Raw genomic sequence first — 19,755 nt, 5'->3', positions numbered from 1 at the left:
GAAAATAATAGTTTGTTAACCTGTTTATTTAAACATTAAACAAAGAGATCTTTGCACAAGAATAAACATAGACAAACACAGAATTCACAGATTCATAAGCACACAGTTTGCATACACAATATATTAGTTGCACATTAAATAAAATAATCACAAGTGGCATTCAAAATAACTGATATTGTTTTCCTCAAAACGAATCAGTGCAATAAGGTCCAGCTGTGGCCTGTAGCACCCACACCGCACCCCCTTTGGCTCTTCTCCTCTTGTTTTACAATTGTTAAGCTAAGCTAGCCACTTCCATGAGTTAGCCAGTCACTGTCTTTTTCAGGCATACCTTTTAATATATTTGGATATTTATTGTAACTGTATTGTAACTTTAGCAAAGGTAGTATTAATCTTTTTTTCTCTGATATAGGAGCATCTCCCCCGTAAAAAAATCCTCTTCTGTAAAAAATGTATTTTTTCTAACTTTGATGCAATATATTAATGCTAGTACCAGTGGCAACACAATTTGATTTTGTTACTGTAAGTGCTACACTATTATGTGACCATAGACTGTAAAAAATAATGAATGTAGCCACCATGACGTCACCCATTGTTTTGAAGCCTCAAGTTTCCATTTTGACTGTCGCCATCTTGGATTTTTGGATTTTTGGAGCCAGAAGTGACCATATTTGGTCGAGAGGATGGAGCTGACCCTAACACTAGCGGCTAGTTCCTAGCTTGGTTAGTACGGTGCATTTTATGGTTAGCTGTAATGATACTACTGCTAATTTTTTGCTGGCAAAAGACAGGCTTAAACCATTAAAACAAAATGTACTTAGCAAGAAAAAAACTGGGCATCCAACTCCTTGAAGGGTTTTTTAGTACAACCAAATGCTTAATAGTACTTTTTTAGGCAACCAAAATGTTACAATTAACTTTCATGAACTGAAAATGGAAATAGCTATGGCTATAGCTACACCTATACTTTGAATCAAGAGTTACATACAGTTGTCATGAACGAGGAAATTAGCTATAGAGACCAAAATTGTTTTTTGTACCAGGCCCTGAACATGTTTATTTCTGCTGTAAAGTTAGGCATTTTAACATGGGGGTCTATGGGGGTTTTGGAGCCAACCTCAAGTGGCTATTCAAGGAACTGCAGCATTTGGCACTTCTGCGTTGGCCTCATTTTTCAGTCCCGGAGGTTGCCGCTTGTATGTGACAAGTTAAATTAACTGTTTGCTTGAAGCATGTTTCATTAAATATTTCATAGCTTGTGAATTTGTGGTTGTGCTGTATGTTTGGATTTTTCTGCTATCCAACATTACTGCAGAAAAGACTAGGTGGTTCTATATGTATATATTTATACTTATATACAATTAATTTACACATGTGATTGTATTGTATTTACAGAAGCAGGCTACTGTTCTACTGTTGATATCCACTCTGCCAGTGATTGAAAGAAATGTAGAGGTGGACAAATGTTTGAACATTCACAGCAATTATAAACATTTATATTTTATTAATGTTCTTGTTACCTGAGCAGACCTGGCTGTGATTTCTCTATTCTTTTTCTCAGCATTAATGTGAAAAGTTAACCCCATGTGACACATCTAATTGTTTTGCCAATGTAATACAAGGCCAGTAGACTTGTCATCATCCCAGGTAGCCAGCTGAATCAGGCTGATTCCGGTTAAATGTCAGCGCACTTCACACTTTATTCTAGCAGCTAAGGTAAGCCGGCTCTGGACCAGTAATGGTTGCCAGATTTGGCTAGGTTTTGGGTGTGTGGACTTAATATTAATTACTAACCATGACACATAATAAATCATGAATTGTTTAATATTTCATTATGAAGCCTGTGCCACTGGAATAATAATATAAAATTATAGATTTTTACAGTAACAATTGTATTTCCCTTCTCTGTTTTTAAAAGATAAATTAATATTAATCGTTTGATATTAATTTTAAAATTAAATAACAAAATAAAGTTTAAACAATTAACAAAACAGATTTAACCGTTTTATTTAACAATATAATACTGTGATTTGAACCTGCACGCACAGCATTGTGGGATTGACATGTCAGTGGAATGTTGGTTCGGATGGTGAGTAACAAAATCAGGTTTGATATCTAACTAATTGACAGGGTTTTCGATCTAATAATGTATATTATTTTACCTTGTAACTTAACTGACATTAGCTGTTTGTCACGTGTATTTTAAGCAGGAGTAAAGAGTTAGCACATGGGAGATACGGTAGCTAAGCTAACTGTCTTGCCCTGTAAGTTTGAGCACACTCACTTTTAAACAGGGTCATAACTAACGTTAACTTACCTTCAACATTAACCTAATTTTATTATGTCTTGTAGAAAGGAAACATTAGCTAGCTGGTTAGCCATGTTTTGAACGTCATCTGTTAGCTAGCTTTTGTCAGTGCTAACGGCTCTCCTGTCCTGCTGTTTCCTCACCGCGTTACTGCTGTGCTGGAAATTGTGGAAACTGAAGACCGCTGGTGAATGAAGTTGTAAGGTAAGCTGAAAATTTAATGTCGACATGTTACCATTTTTATCAGCCAAAGGAATAACTGTGATGATTTAGGATAGAGGCAGGAATTCAGCTCAGTAATGTTAATGCTGTGTGTGTGTGTGTGTGTGTGTGTGTGTGTGTGTGTGTGTGTGTGTGTGTGTTTCCAACGCTATGGTGCAACCGCCACGCTGCCTCAATAATCGACAAAGTGTGCAGGACAATCTCTCTGTGAAAGATATTTTTGTAAAAAAAACCCTGGTGTCTGTTGTGGAGAATCCTACGGTTAAATGTGCCTGGTGCCAATAGTTTGCTATGGAGTGCCATTTCATTCAAAACCCCACTCAAACTGCACACCACATATCCAGTCAGCCTGTACTGCCACCCAGTGGAAATTGCGCGCCACCCAGTCAACATATGCTGATTGGACAGAAATTCAATTGCGTCTCTTAAAACAGAAGTAGAGCGCGAAAGGCCAAAACAAACTTTGGAAAAGAGCTAAAATCTAAGGCGGAGAATGTTGGTATTATTAATATTAATGTGTGCCCTCCAGTCTGTTGGTCAGTTGTACCATCATGGCTAATCCCAGAACCTGAAGTTGATCTATGCATACTGAATAATAACAAAAGAAAGAAATCAGGAGAAGTAGTCAAAGTCTCATCTGCAACAAGAATGGAATTCATATTTACAGATTTATACAGATGGATCAAAGGATCCAGAGAGTGGGAAAGTGGCATTTGGAGTAACCAATCCCGAATGAAGAATACAAAGCAGACACAGAATTTCTACTGAGATGTCAGTATTCACAGCAGAAATGCTGGCAATATTATGGGTACTTTGGTAGTAGGACAATAAACCAGATAACTGAAGTCATATGCAGTGATTCAGCACTAGCTTTAACTACAATAAGAGAAATCAAATCGAAGTCCAGATCTGATATATTGACAGAGATCCTATCAAACATTAAATAGAATTCATAAGGTGGTGTGTGAGGTGGGTTTTATTTGGGTAGCAGCATACATGGGTGTGGAGGGAAACAAGGAAGCAGATTAGCTACTTGTCAAAGAATGCTGCTCACGATGATAGAATAGAAATTGCCCTACAATATTGGCTGTCATAAACAAGTCAGTCAAAGAAATGTGGCAGAAGACATGCGAAAAAGAAAATATGGGGAAGTCTTACTTTACAATATAGAAAATAGCGGAAAAAGCAATTTTACGTGCAAAAGAAAAGATTGAGTTGTCATAACCAGGTTGAGGCTTGGACATTGTGGACTGATTGGGACACACCTGGATGGCAAATGTGAGAGTGGAGACTCAAGGACTTTACTCAGCCAGGATAACTGGACTGAAATGAAGAAGCTGATGGAATATTTGTTTAGTAATGGACAATATAACAAAATATAAATAACTGTCAAAAGGAACATCAATACATATAAAAATAATCTAAAGAAGAAGAAGAAAATGGAAGTAGGTAGAAGTAGGAATTAGTAGGTAGCTATAACTTTGCAGAGAAGTAACGGTGCAAAATAATGATAATTGTGAACCTTGGCTCAGTAGTGTGCAATGTCCAATTGGAATTTGAATTTGGAATTTATTTTGCATTTCATAGGCAACCATTTCAAAAATACTGTGACTTTTACATTTTTCTTTTTAACTCTAAAGAAGTTGAACAAAACCAACTGGCCAACAAAAAAATGAGGACTGAATGAATGAAAATGAAAGTTAAGACGTTGCATATAACAAACTGGCCAAGTAATTATATCAGTGAAGGCAAAACAAAGATATCTTGTTGGCCTTTTAAACAATCATTAAAAAAATTAAACATCTCAATTAATGTATGGAAAAAACTTGTCTCCTGTCCTCCTTGTCTTGTCAACAGCTCTGTTCTTCTGTAACACACAAATCACACATATACACACCTTAATAATTTTTAACCTAGTTCTGTTCCCCTAGCCTGGCACTAATATAAAAGGTACAGTTAAAATCCATCTTCACTGTCATCTGTGTGTATGGAGGAAAGGGAGGGGCGAAGGTGACGGTGTTGTGGACAGATCCTGTAACAGAACAAACTATCCTGAGTTTAAATAACATATTGAAAACATCTGCTGAGGCTTTTTTTTAAGATTATTTTTAAGGCATTTTCACTTTATTAGACAGGTATAGCGAGGAGAGACAGGAAGGATGGCATATAGGCAGAGGGGATGACATGCAGCAAAGGGTCTGGGTTGGGTTTTTTTGTGGTAAGGACTCAGCTTAACGTAACATGGTACGTGCTTTATGTGTATATTTAAGTCATCTTACAATGGAGTGATCTCTACCGGAGTTGTCCAGTAGATCCCATGTGTTCAAGTTCTGACAATGCTGTAAATGTACTGTATATGATGGATATACTGGCTCAGTTTAGTATTTTTGCTTTGGGATCCTACTCTGTTTCAACTTGGTGTCATTTAGGCAAAGCTGCAAGCTGCTGCAATTCTAAGATAAATGCTACTCTATGTGCGGAATGTCACAGTTCAGTTTTATTTTGCAGGCTTGTGCCATAGCACTGATGTTTAATGTACTGTGGCACCAGGCAACCCTTGCTTTATTGCCCAAGGTTATGTCGATATTCAATATATAGCCAACCTCACATTGCTGGTCTTTGTATAGTAAGACATGATGGGTACATCTTGTTTTTTTCAGGGGACATAATGAAGCTGAGGTCTTGAATGACATCTATTTAAGGTCAAGTGCTCGTGAGACCTCAGGACTTTACCAGAGGTATGGCAGCATTCTTTATAAGCTACTACAATTTCATTTTGCACTATGCTGAAGATGCCTCAAGCACTTGGAATTCATCAGAAGTTAATATTATCTTTAAATTAATATTGTACATGAGTGCTGGCTAGTTCTCTTAACATTCCAGCTTACGTCTCCACTGCTTTTGGCTTGTTGCTAACTATGCCTAGTTTTATCAACAGTTTACACTAGGGGTGGTTGGGTGACTGGAGTTCCTGGTGGCATCCAGTCCCGACATATACCAGAGTAATTATTACCACATAACTCTTGCTCCAGAAACTATTAAAAACACGTCAATGAGCCACACCGCTGCTCTGGGTGAAATGTTCCTTCGTCACTTAAGACTGTGGCTACGTAGCTTGTTTAGAAACGACTCCAAAGACTAAAAATCATCACCCACAAAAATGTGGCTCATGGCGTTATTTTAATAGTTTTTGGACAACATCGGAGCTCTGCAGCACCAAGGAATAAGATATATCAAGCTTTGGATACACACACAATACTTGCAAGTAGGATGAGTTCATTGTTGATTTTGCTCTGACAGTAAAAATAACACAGAAAATCGCCAACCAAATCCTTTAACATGCATTATAAAACCACATGAAACCAGATCAGATCACTGCATTAGTGACCCCTGCTGGCTGGTCCAGGAGCCAGTTAAAGATTATGTAAATGATGTAAATATCACTCTCAATTAACTGTTTTGGGTGTTCTGACAAACGTAATACTATTGCATGTGCTTTGGGGCAACAAGCAACAACTGCACATTAAACTAAAAGTTTTCCTCTTTGTCTTTTGTTTACAGGTATTTCTTGGGCCCACAGACAGACAAGCTCAAAGTTAAAGAGGCTGCATGGATATATCAACCAATAAGTACATTCATTAGAAAACCTATTGACTTTGAGTGGATGTCATTGTAGACATGCTGTAACAGGGAAGTGCAGACTTGCATGTAGCACAAGATTTCCTCTTTTGGTGTTTTGTCAAAATGAGAAGTTTGAAGTTCATATAGGGTTGTTTTTGTGTGTTTGTTTCTCAATTTCACCATTCAGTTTTCTTGAATGAACCCTGAATGATAAACTGGCAGTTCCTAAACCCCTTGGATTGCCATACTCCATGAAATCACAGTATACTGTAGCTGTCTGGATAGACAGTACAAGCAACTTTTTGAAATTAGAGGTTGTCATTTGATTCAGTGCTCATTTTTAAAAAAATCTTTAATATAGGGTGATAGTGAGGCTCAGCTTCAGTTTCAGCCAGTGTTTACTGATAGTAAAAGATGGAACAGGATGAAGAAAAACTACTAAAATATTATTGGGGATACTAGCTAATTCTTCCTTTTTCAGTTATTTATATGCTTTTCTGATGCTTATTTGTGTCTTTAACAAATAGTTCAGGCTCAGTAGCAGATAATTATATTGTCATCAATTTCCTTCCAGACATGCACAAGGCACATCTTACACTACCCATCATCAGGTCTTAAAGGATAGGTTCACATTTTTCAAGTCTGTCATAAAACAATACTGACACGTCCTCATGTATCTTGAAAAAATGATTGATTGTTGTAATTCTTCCCTCTGTCCACACTGGAAGAGAAGAGATTCTAAAGCAATTCCCATGTAAGTGATGGGGGACAAAATCTAGCCAAAGCTCATATAAGGCTTCAGCATTTTCAGTTAAACCAATCAAGTGGGTTTATTCAGAATTAATATTTTTAGTGCAGTATTCCCTCCATCTGTTTCCATAGACTGTTTCCTTGCTGAGCTGTGGCAGAAGGATTGTCACACAAAGAGGGAATTTTGTACTAACTGCTACTGATGAATTATCATATTATCATCAGCTGAACTTTGGTAGTAATTCCTGCACAGAATGAGGACTTTGGATTTGTCCGTCATGTCTTGTATTGGAATAACATCCGGAGGGGATTTCTTCATGGCCAGTGTAGACAGGAGGAACGGTTACAGCGAACAATAACTCAAAGTACTGCAATATAAAAATGGTCATGGGAGAATTCTATTTGTCTGTCTGTCTGTCTGTCCATCTTTGTGTATATCTGTGTATCAAGGTTCACAGCGGCTTGCTTGAGAAGGGTGCCATAAGATTCGTTCATGGGCATATTTTGCAGTTATGTTACTTGTTTACTTGTTTGTATGTTAAAATAAATCCTTATAACAGATATTCATGGTGTCATTTTTAACTGAAAAAGTAACACATGTATGAGTGTTATGGGGGTAGGCATGGGGTAATGCAGGGGTGGGGAGGGAATGCCACGAAAAAAAATCACTTGTTACTTCACTTTGATGTTTGAGCTGCACTGTGCAGATTGAAGAACAGTAAGTGCAGAGTTTGATGCTAGAAGGCTGTTTTCACATTCATCTTGCAAGTGTGATGTGGAAACTTGAACTTGTGGAAACACTAAGAATGGATTTTCAGTGAAATCGGAGACTTCTTTTAAATGAAAAATATTTGTATACTAATAGATTCTGGATTGCTCAATGAGGGACAAGGAGTAGATGTAATTTTAAGAAATATGTGAGTATGTTAGACAAATTATTCAAAAAGGTATTTTTTATATATCCTAAATCATGTCTGGAGTGGATCTTTAATGTATCAAACATACATTGTGCACTTGACAATAATTTTGGTAGTTTGAAATTTAAAAATTGTTTTTCTGTTCAATAAAATGAATAATTTGTGTTCACTCTAAATATCAAAAGCAAGTCATTACAACTAGAGTTTCAGTGTTATGCTGAACAAAAAATGTTTTAAATTCTGTGTTACATTATGTAAGTGTATTTAACAAAGAAGCTAATATTGCATTGGTAAAGGGAAAGGTCCTTGTTTTTATTAAATATGTGGTTTTGTATTGCTAATCAAACCGTTCTTAGTTCTGGCAATATACAAGGTCAGTCACAGGCAGGTGTTGGGGTAGCTCTGGCAGAATACTGGATCAGTCATTACTTTTTACAGGCTGTCAACTGGTTTACATACAGACCGGTTCTGGCAATTTTATTGGGATGATTGCAGCCCAATGCTGGTAGTGTCAGTCAGGTTTTGGCACCTAGACTCAGACCAGTATAGGCTAGTTCTGCCATTTTTGTTGGGGCAATTGCAGCCCTATGCTGGCAATGCTGGTTCAGTTTCAGCAGTGTACTGGGGCCAATTCTGGGGTGTCATTAAAACCAGGTTTGGCAACAATCTTGCAACTGTACTTGGACCGAGTTATGTCTTCTGGCCTGCTGGATTTGGGCATGGACTATGGATTTGGGCCATTATGGGGCCAAACCATTTTAGCTGGTGAACATAGTGGAGCATTTAGCAGCTAAAGGTTCAGATATTTTGTTCAGGAGGAAGTGGAGAGAAAAACAAAAAGTAGAGTGAATATTGGACTTAGGACTCCACATGAATGCCAGCGTTGCTCCATGTTTGGCTGGATGTGTAAATAGGTTGTTTGCTAACAAATCTGCCATTATCAGATTTGGTGATATGTCAGTGTTGTGTTAACAGCTTGTTTGCACTGCCCCTGTAAGTGGGCCAAAAATCAATTAGCCTAATCTTACTACTAAAACCAGTTTTCCTAAGCTCAGTTTGAACATGGGGCACAGCTAAAAGCAAATCCCTTCTGATGGTTAAGGAGGACCATCCAACCTTTTATGACCTTTCCATAATTATATCATTTTCAATCAAGAATCTATCACCTGAGATATAAAGTGTAAGGTGGTAGACGAGACGCTTTAAAGTGGAATGAGAGGCATGCATAATACTGTGTAGCTACTCATGTAGTGTGAGACTGTTGTGTTATTTTATAAATCTGTTTTATTCATCCAAATCTTGTAGTTGATGCCCCCCAGAACGTGCACACGCACCATCCTCGTTCACACCTCCTAGAAGACGTGCTATGTGGCGTCTTCGCCGCGCGTCATCACTTAAAGCAGAAGAGAAACAGACGCAACTTTTTTTTTCCTTTCAAAGAAGCGCGAGAGAGAGAGTGAGAGAGAGAGAGAGAGAGAGAGAGAGAGAGAGAGAGAGAGAGAGAGAGTGTGTCAGATACAGTAAATGTGCAGGGAGGCTGATGAAGCGACTTTTTGTCTCCAATGTGAGGATTGTCCAATAATACAGGACTTCGGCTCCGTTACACACCTGACACAGATGGCTGTTTAATGGTTTTATTAGCTGCATGACTCGCGGAACCTTCTGCAACGTTTGCGGGTAAGTGCTTGAACTGTAACAGATTTGTTTTCATTTACTTCGTTCTGTCACTGGAAATTATATATGGTTTATTTCTTATAATAAAGGTAAAAGGTCTCACTCTCTCACACCTAAAGGTCTACCTTTATAGTTTCTTTTTTTCTACTCTGTTGATTTAAATTCACAGATTGTGATCCCCCTCCAGGCTGTGATGATCTATAGGAGCTTAATACTCCAATTGAGACCCCCTGCGGCTGAATAGAGCCAAGCCTGGATTTATAAACTACCTCGGAGCCCTAATTGAAAATACATTTGATTTATACTAATTTTTTATTTTATTGCATTGCATTAGAGATAGTATATTGCTGATCTCCTTAAATCCTTAAGTAATACCTCTTTCATTTATTCATACCCAGCATTGCCTCACATAAGTGAGAAGGTCTCATAAATCCTGATTGTAAAACCAAGTTATTTGAAATCATGAGTCCAATTTTTGGGAATATCATCATCTCTCTCTCTTTCTCTGTCTTGCTTACATTTACAGTAGTTGAGTGTATACTGTGTTTGGATAGCAGCCAGGTTATTTGCCTTGTGCTACTGTATCATTACAAATCTTCTAAATCTGGTAAAATGTGTTAACTTCTTTCTTGTAATTTGTTCTTTTTAATTATAGTTTTTTGTTTGTTTTTTTTACCTCATACGCATTAATAAATGAGACCTAAGTGACTACATTTGCTGCAAATTAAATGCCTTGTCATCACGCTGAGCCTAATCTGTGACGTTGGCTTGCTGTAAAGTGACAAGGTCCTAATAAATTACATAAAGGTCTTTGTTAGATATAATGACCTCACCCACAAACATTTTTCATCAGAGAATATCATAGAAATGTCACACATGCCAGCATGATTACGCCTGAAGCACTGAGGTCATCTAATTTGTTTTGATCATGTCTTGTTGCTATGAATCCTGACCTGGGATGAGTAATGCTGAGATGGGAACTTTCTGTTCCAGGTAAAGATGAGCTTCTGTTTCCGAAGAAGACTCAGCCTGTTCAAATATTCATCCTCTTTCTAAAGCAAAATAAGTCTGTATATGCTAAGACATGGGGGACTCCAACATCAGCCACATGGTAGTGGCTTACACAGAGATGCAGGACACTCTCCCAGCAGGCAAGTTGGATCATTACATGGACAATTATGATACGGACTATGGCATCTCTCCGGATGAGATCCCAGACACCACGCAGGGCCAGGCCTTCTTTGTGGCCACCATTGTTATCGGCATGGTCCTTGTCTGTATCATGCTTGTCTGTGGGTTGGGAAACTTCATATTCATTGCCACTCTGACACGCTACAAAAAGCTCCGCAACCTCACCAACCTGCTGATTGCAAACCTAGCCATCTCAGACTTTATTGTAGCAGTGGTGTGCTGCCCTTTCCTGGTGGACTACTACGTGGTGAAACAGCTGTCCTGGGATCATGGATTGGTGTTGTGCGCCTCTGTCAACTATCTTCGGACTGTGTCACTCTACGTGTCCACAAACGCATTGCTTGCTATTGCAGTTGACAGGTGGGTCTGTTATTTCTTTCATATTTCTGTCTGAGTGTGTCCTTGTGAGCATGCACATGTTCAATTTAGTAAAACACTGCTTCTTGCAAAAATCTCCCAGCATTGTCTACAGGGATTTGAGTTTTAATCTGAATCAATAAAGCCTCCATGGTTTTTATCTGTCATCATTTGCTCCTGTTGAGCGTCTCAGTGAGAAGAGATTGTGTCAAATTCAGAGGCCTCAGCTGTTCAGCTGTGAAAATCACAGTGGAAAAATTACTTCTGTTTCCCCAATCCAATTTTCTTCTCCAATTAAGTTTCTCTTCCGATATTCAGACACTGAGGCCATGTTTTTTTTAAAATTAAAAACAGGCAGCAGATGCTCAGCACTCTTTACCACTACCACTAATAACCACTCTCTCCCAGAAAATGACTAAGTGCTGAAAACCATTTTAAACATGTCATTTTTATGGGTTTCAGTCAAGCTATAATAAACATTACTACATTTAAATTTCAATCAGGAGAGACTTCAATTTTATAAGTGACAATAATTTTATTGAACATGGATAATAAGATGAAGAGTCTTTGGTGGTTAGATTCCATCATGATGTCATCATATTTATAAGGGGGAGTTGAAGACGAGAGTAGAATAGGATATCCCCCGATGGAGTCCAGACAGTGGTGGTGGTGATGAGTAAGGGAATGTTGAGATCTGGATGATGAGAAGAGGAGCTGGGCCTCTGGTGATCTTGGACCTGGGCGCTGACGTGATGAAATGGGGGTGAATGGGGTGGAGGAGGGTCATGATGATTCGCACTGAAATGACAGCTGACAGCGACAAAGGGAAGAACAGATTTAAAGTTCAGCTGCTAGAACATGATAGGCTGATAGGAATCATGGCAGAATCTGATTTGTTAACTAAGAGATGCAAGAGCAAGAAAAAAGTGTGTGTGTGGGGGGGGGGGAGGGGGGTTCCCTACTACAAATTTAATCACAGTGGTTCTACTCCCTCCTGGTTCATAGTTACTTGTTATATTCACATTAAAGTAGATGTTACTGATGATACTTTCATTAATTATGCAGTCCTTTCCTTGGCATAAGCTGGCACCATATTGCAATCGAGATATGGGGGCCTCAGATCTGTCTTGATGTATAACTTATCAATATGAAACATTTGTGTTTGTGCACACTATCACCAGAATATGATTTTTAATTAGCCTGAAAAGCTCAACAGAAAACCACTCCTTTGCCATTCTGTTCAGGATGCAACAGGTAGACAACCTCTCATGATGAGTCCATCTGTATATCCTCCTGTATCTGTGCCAGCTACATTATCTGTTTATTCCCTGGTCCTCTTGTTTAGGCTGAAACATGCATGAAACACTGATTCGGCAGCGAAACATTCAGATTACATACAGAAACATACAGTATTCAATAAGACTGGGGTTAGGCTAACACTCAACATTAAAATTCTCATGACTAAATGATTAAATAGGTTGTCTTTCAATGGATTCCAAAACAACCCATATAAACATATCACTAACAACCTTCACTCTTCATCCCCACAGGGATGGGGGGAGGGTCAATGGATGGTGGGATGAGGGTTGAGGGATGAAAGGATAAGGGATGAGGGATGAGGGATGAGGGAAAGAGGAGGGAACCAAGGGAGTCAAGACTCTGAGTGGAGGAGCCATCTCTTCCTCTTCAGGCAATCAGCTTAGGTTCAGCCCCCAGTGGTTCCTGTATTCAAACAATGGAGAGAGGAGGTTAAAAAAGGGGTTTTCAGGGGAGGGATGTGAAAACTGAGATGAAGGGGAAAGGAACGGGAAAGGTGTGCCTAAATACTCTTTGTGCGGAAATAGGATGTGTACAAGGCGTGGTCTTTGTTCCCAAACTAAAAAACCAGTTTAGGTAAGTAAAACTACTTGGTTAAGGTTAGGTATTCATGAGTAAGAGAAGCCAATATTAACTGTTGAGAAGAGACTGGATTCAAACCTCAATCTTTAGGTCAAATGCTTTAATGAACTTATCAGTAAGTGTTTATATTGAAAGTATCTGCTGAATGTGGTGTACTTTTGTCATACTAATAATGTACTTTAATTAACTTTGACTTTAATATACTTCAATCAAATGGGATACTGGGCTTACAGAATGTTTGTTGCGTAGGTAGGAAAAGACAAGATAACTGGGTGCCTCCTGCCCGATGCCATATAACCACAACATCCATGGTTCAATTCATCCTTTGTTGAACATAATACCCCTTCCTCTACCCATTTTCCTGTCTCTCTCTGCACTTTCAGCTAAAAAAAAGACAAGAAAACAAGCTGGGGAAAAAGCCTCAAATAACAGTTGTGTAAGCTAAGAGAAAAAATAAAATGGTACGAGAAGTGGGGGAAAAGACTAATAGCTAACATTTCAGTCCCCCAGACTTGCATCAGTGCTGACAGAGTCATGAGGGCTTTTAAACATACAGGTCACAGGTGCAATCAATAAGTAAGTTCAGTTAATTAAAGGGTGGAAGTAACAGCACAGATACACACAATGTTCAGTGAGCCTTTTTCACATTTTGACATGTCATAGTTGGAAAAGCAGGAGTAAATAATAAAATTATTTTAGCTGCTTCTGTTTAAGGGTCATGGTAGTATGCATGCTGGCTCACTGTCACACTGTAATGGCTTACCGGGACAATTGAATAGAATTGTTAATGTTATTAGTAACACCTATGATTTTCCTACTATGAGAAGTCAAAATGTCTGCTGTGAAAAAGGTCTATATTCACAATGACTAACACATAAACAACGCTTGTGTTAAAGCCAGCAACACTGTTGCAATGCTTTGGGAGATTCAAAGATCATTAGGGTTATTCACCTGTCTTGTACATTCCAGTAGTACTCCTTTTTTCTAATTAATTGAACTAATTAGCGTGTTGCCTGCACCTGTACCTTTCATATTTAAAGACCCAAAAACCAAGGTTTTGTATGATTCAAATTTGAGGGACTCAAATGGTTGCAATTATGCTAAAGGTTTTTATCTCACTGTTGGCACATTTGAGTGTTTTTACACAATGCAGTAAAGGTACATGACTGTTTGGGGTTCTTTTCAGACTGTTTTGTGTGTGAGTAAACAGTAACATTTTCTAAATTTGCTAAATCGAATTGATTTCTTGTGAACAAAGGACTCAAGGACACCACATCCCCTCCCCTTTCTTTTCGCTGTGCTATACGAAAAGCACACTATTTCCTGTATTACCAGTGCCAATATGCATTATATTCATAATAACTTCATATGAACATGATTCATAGGAGAGTTGGTTGAGTAATTACTTCAAGGTTTTTGTCATTTGTGGACAAGGTCTTTTCTCTGCTTCCATTTCATGTTAGTTTTTACTGCTCTGACTCAAGAAGTAATCTAAACTTTAAAATGTGTTTTAGATGCCACAGTTTCTGCTAAGATAACTTCTGGTTTGATTTACACCCTATATTAGAAATCCACCCTATGATTATTATAATTTCCAGATTAATAGAAATATTTGATTAATTTTCAGGGGTTGAAAACAGATTTCCCTTTGTGGATTTATTTTTGCTGTCTCTACAGTCTGGTTTGGTGACACTGCCTTACAGGCTTAATGTGAAGAGACACCTACATAAGTGCATGAGTGCACTCAACACCCACAGATTCACAAAGAAGCATGTTTCAGGCATAATATGCCTTGTGAGCAGTGTTATTTAATCTGTGCCTAAAAAAAACTTAGTATGAAGGCCTGATGATGAGTGTTTAATGTGACAAACTAATTATCATACATCCATATTGAGTCCATAATCTTCCTGACACTGTGTGAGCTTTCTAGCATTGACAAGTAGCAGCCTACTGACTGGAGCTTGTTATGGAGAATCCACAGGCATGCTGCCAAGGTAATGGGTGATCATTTACTTCTTTGTGGGTGGTGCTCTGTATTTGAGTGTGACACACAGGTTGCATACTCAAATGTTAAGTGATGCTGCAGCAGAAAAAATAATTGTGAAGTGAAAATGAACAACATTAGAAAATAAATATGATATGACCTTTTCAAAAAAATATTTTATCACTTGTTTTGGTTAGTTATGACTAAGACTTAAGTTTAAGAATTAAACTGAACTGGCACATCTTAAGAGCATTTCTTGCTTCATCAACAAATTAATCACTGGACTAATTCACGATTTGTAACACTGTGTGTATCTACTAATTGTTAGTTGACATTTAGCTTAAAGGGAAACTTTGGTATTTTTCAACCTGGACCCTATTTTCCCATCTTTTTGTATATAAGTGACTAATGGGGACAACAATTTTTGAAAGTGGTCCAGTATTGAGCAAGGGCGCTTCAGCTGGCAGCTGCGAAATGGGCAATAGTGCCCTGTCAATGTATGTCCACTAAAAGTGTTTGTTTTTGCCACTCACACCCTCACATTGTAATCGTAAGTGTCTGACAATATTGTGGAAAGGACCATACAAAGAAATGAAACCTTTTTCTTTCTTCATTTTTCTTTCGTTTGATTCGGTCTGTTTGTTATTACGTCTAACCAAGTCTTGCTCAAGGAGAAATCTTGCTCTGAAATCTCGTGTGAGTTGTTATTGAAATTAGCTAAATATTCAATCATGACTTTGAAAATCTTTTAGATAACACTAAGCTACGCTTTATTTACTCCCAATACAACAAACTCCTCCCAGCACTCCAACTGTCATCGCTGAATATTTAGCTGATGTCGACAACAACTCTCTCTTATCAGTCCTCAAAAGGAAATTAAATGCGCATGTTTGCAGTTGCTCAGTCAGAAAAAAACAAAAACATTTTACCACACTGCCTGACATTATTATTCTGTTCATCATCTGTATATGCTTTTCTATCCCTGCATGAAAATATTCTAAATGTATTTGAAGTTGACCAAATGATATTAAAATAGACATTTTTTCCGCTTTTTGTGATTGAAGATATAGGATATAAATTATGGATGTTAACAAATCAATTCAGCATTAATAATTTTTTTTGTGTTATAGGTGACCTTCCCCTTCTTGCTTTACATTTGGATTACAGATTGTGCCTTACAGAAGTGGCAAAAAGCCCCTATACTTCTTGGCTCAATCATATTGCTCATGACTTTCTATCAATATGAAAAATTCAGTTCACTGAATAATGGAGCATTGTGTATTGAACTTTAATCATCCATGAGTGACTGAGAGCCATTTGCCAAATCTATTGACTTTGCACAGCACTCTGACTGCTAAATAGGCTGCTTTATGGTACTTTATTCTGAATTTATCTCCTGCCTCCTCAATGCAACAATAATGTCTGTGTTTCTCCAGGTACATGGCCATAGTCCATCCTCTGAGGCCTCGTATGAAGTATCAAACTGCCTACTGCCTGATAACAGGAGTCTGGATTGTTCCCATCCTAATCTCAATCCCCTCTGCCTACTTTGCCTCTGAGACCATGTACCCTCATGGTGGCACCACCCCAACCACTCACAAAGTCTTCTGTGCCCAGATCTGGCCTGTGGACCAACAGGCCTACTACCGGTCGTACTTCTTGTTTGTTTTTGCTGTTGAGTTTGTTGGCCCTGTGATTGTCATGGCACTGTGTTACGCCCAAATTTCCCGTGAGCTCTGGTTCAAGAATGTCCCAGGTTTCCAGACGGAGCAGATTAGGAAGAGGTTGCGTTGTCGGCGCAAGACAGTGATGGTCCTGATAGGGATCTTGACGGCGTACATCCTGTGCTGGGCACCATACTACGGCTTCACTATCCTGCGAGATTTCCATCCAACACTCATCTCCCGCCAGAAGAACTCATTGGTGGCTTTCTACATCATTGAATGCATTGCCATGAGCAATAGCATGATTAATACATTCTGCTTTGTCAGCGTCAAGAACAACACAGTTAAGTACCTGAAGAAGATTGTACTGCTGCGCTGGAGGTCCACATATGCCCCCAGTAAGACTGTGGATGAGATGGATATGAGGACCTCCTCCATGCCCGTGACTGAGGAGATTGAATGCATTCACCTGAGGTGAAGGGAAGAAACTCTGTAATCTAACAGTCATTGAGATTTGGACTGTTGATATGAAGAAACGACATACAGTAGATGGCAGTGATGACATTGACATAAAATATTTTTCTCTTTTTTAAATCCCATCCGGAAAGATTTCAAGCACCATAAAGCACAAGGAAAGGTCAAACCCTAACAGTACAGCGATTAAGAGGTCACCATAGCTCGAACTCTTGCCTCTTTCACACATTGTTCCCAGTAAATTACTGGGATAACTTTTCAGGCATCACTAGTGATTTTCACTTGAGGAAAGTTTTACAAATGTAAAACCTCCATGGATCAAAAATTCATAATAGAAAGAGTCATAGTTAACCTTGTTTGCAGCTCGAGTTTTCCTGTCAACAGTTTTACAAATATCTCTTTTAAAATGGTGGTCTATAGGGAAGATGCATTTTGGGCTGCAGGGGGATTTTTCACTGCATTTACGCAAGAGGCCACTGGGAAAAACTGGCTGCAAGGCTGAGTGGCAGCACCGTATCCAGCTCTTATAATACATCAATGGGCGGAAGACGTCTCTTATTATTTTCAGGAACACTGCGGCCGAGGAGCTGTTTTTGTCCAATGCCAATGTTCTTGTAATGTATTTAATATTCAACAAGTTTGCGAGACAAATCACCCATGAAAGCATTGGCAAGGCAACCGCAAACAAGTCGCAGAATCAAATATGTCATGTGTGGAGTCTTGTGATTGGTTCACTTGCTCCACATGAAAGTGTCTTTCGTCAAACAAACATAACCCTTTACATGCTCGTCTCTGCAATGTTACTGCTTTCATTCAAAACACAACCGTACCGGCATTTTCCCTGAAAAGATTTTAGGTCTTTTGGTGGGAAAATTGGCAGTACAGATTTTCCTGAATATCGATCCCTGCTCCCATTCACACATGACCCCATGCAGGAAATGTTCCTGAACATTTCAGGGATAGACTGCATGTGTGAAAGGGGCTTCGGTTAGTCAGCAGTTCACACAGTACTTCTATCTAAGATATTATGAGAATGTCATTGTTGTGCTGTTTATATTGTGTCTATAAACTGTGTATTGTGAAATGCTGTAACATTTGTATAAGGTATATTACTTGGATAACTTGTAAATAACAGCTGCTACTGCCCTTTTATTGCATCATGGTGTTGACTACCTACAGTATATAATGTTTATCTTTGTTTTGACTGTATGTTTTGTTACATTGATTTTTAGTTAGGTTAAATAACTCTTGATACAAAAGAAATCATTGACAATTGCTTTTGTATTTCAATGTCTGTGTGTGCATTTTTCTTTTTTCTTCTTAGTCAGACGTTTTCAGTATAAATGTCATTTTGTGGAATGTACAGTATTGAGGAGTTTCTCTGAAGAACTGGTGAGCCAACAAAGAAACATTCTAATGTCTTTTTGTGATTGCTTATCCTTGAGGGGGGGAAAAAACAACGTACGTGCTTTCTTTGTTGATGAATGCATTTTATGCGCCTATGGTAATAAACAATTAAACAATGGAAAAAGCTTTTTTTCTATGCAAGCTGCCTATCAATGGACTCCTTCATTATTACTTGTAAATCTCCAAATGCGTACTTTACAGCATATAAAATTGTGACAATCAGAATAAACCATGCATGCACATAATAGCGAGTGGCTTCAACAGTCTCTTCAGTGGCATTTTTTCAGAAACTCAACTTCCGCATAGATTTATTTGTGCTCCTTGTTTTTTTCTGAATAACTGTTCAGAATCAGGAGTGGTGAGGATGAGATCCTTTGGTCACCTTGGCAAACACTTAAACTGGGACATAAGTGCCACAATGAACACTCAGCATGATTCCTTGATGTTCCTGCACCTTTGACAAGAAGATGAAGGAGAAAATACTGATATACCTGGAATTTCTGGGTCCTTATAAATAATGTAGATGAGTATTTATATCTTTCTTGTGCATGAATGAGAAATGCACAACTGTTGAGACATTTCAGCATGGCTACAAAATATGATTTAAAAAAAAGATAAACAGTGAGCTTCAGGTTTTGTTGTTAGTCTCTGAATCAACATGCAAAGGGTTTCTTTCTAAATTTACTTTATACACTGACAGTCCACGGTTTTAAATTGAAATCCTGAAACCCATTGTAAAACAGGTGTTAACAACCTGGCTAGCTCATGAATTTTGCCTGCCTCAGAAATGAGCAAATTCATGCCTGCTTCTTTTTATCATAAGATGTTCTGAAATAAATTCAAATAGTTGATATTTGAGCGTGTCAAAGTCAGGTTGATAAGCAGATTCAGCCTGTCTGGTATTCACCAAGTGGTAAAGTCAAGTTGATTAGCCAACTGGCATACTGGGACGAAATCCTATCACCAGACATAAACATTAATATTGGACAATTCTACAAGTAAAAACACCCTGGATTATGTTCAGTGTTATTTTACATCCAGTGGCAACATTTTTTAATCTTTAGCTTTCTACAATATCTGTGCATGGTAACTACAGTACAGTACAACTTGCTATACACTCATCCATCACTCTGAATACCACATCCTTACTTTTCACCTCAATACATAAAGGGCACATTATGTCTTGTGTCGGCAAAGGTAGAGTATTCTACCTTTCTCCAGTATTCTGGAGAGAGATTGTTGATAATTGAACTAAACATCCAAACAAATACATCTCTCCCTAGGTGC

At 38.3% G+C, this 19,755-nt stretch overlaps 1 protein-coding gene and 1 long non-coding RNA gene across 4 annotated transcripts; both read left to right on the top strand.

Moving 5' to 3' along the window:
• Positions 1 to 2,028: 2,028 nt before the first annotated feature.
• Positions 2,029 to 7,453, top strand: LOC121911824. 2 transcript variants are annotated; one of them, XR_006099957.1, is made up of 4 exons: positions 2,029 to 2,089; positions 2,489 to 2,512; positions 5,191 to 5,268; positions 6,092 to 7,453. It is a non-coding gene; the product is annotated as an uncharacterized LOC121911824 (long non-coding RNA). The 2 variants fall into 2 exon arrangements; XR_006099956.1 differs by having other exon boundaries at positions 2,052 to 2,512.
• Positions 7,454 to 9,400: 1,947 nt separating this feature from the next.
• Positions 9,401 to 17,137, top strand: prokr1b (prokineticin receptor 1b). Of its 2 annotated transcripts, XM_042433968.1 has the most exons (3): positions 9,401 to 9,495; positions 10,486 to 11,043; positions 16,360 to 17,137. In XM_042433968.1, exons 2-3 carry the CDS (start codon positions 10,577 to 10,579, stop codon positions 17,063 to 17,065), a joined length of 1,173 nt encoding a protein of 390 aa, XP_042289902.1. In that variant the 5' UTR covers positions 9,401 to 9,495; positions 10,486 to 10,576; the 3' UTR covers positions 17,066 to 17,137. The 2 variants fall into 2 exon arrangements, with proteins under 2 accessions (XP_042289902.1, XP_042289903.1); XM_042433969.1 differs by lacking the exon at positions 9,401 to 9,495 and having other exon boundaries at positions 10,307 to 11,043.
• Positions 17,138 to 19,755: the final 2,618 nt, after the last annotated feature.

The sequence above is a fragment of the Thunnus maccoyii genome, chromosome 14 (genome assembly GCF_910596095.1).
Source record: "Thunnus maccoyii chromosome 14, fThuMac1.1, whole genome shotgun sequence".
Lineage (NCBI taxonomy): Eukaryota > Metazoa > Chordata > Actinopteri > Scombriformes > Scombridae > Thunnus > Thunnus maccoyii.
Note: the sequence above shows the minus strand (reverse complement) of the source record. Positions and strands in the feature narration are given on the sequence as shown.

Bases quoted from the DNA above. Each gene is read 5' to 3' on its own strand.
- prokr1b (XM_042433968.1), top strand. From the start codon at position 10,577: ATGGGGGACTCCAACATCAGCCACATGGTAGTGGCTTACACAGAGATG. The intron at 11,044-16,359 runs GTGGGTCTGTTA...GTGTTTCTCCAG, and splicing joins CTTGCTATTGCAGTTGACAG to GTACATGGCCATAGTCCATC.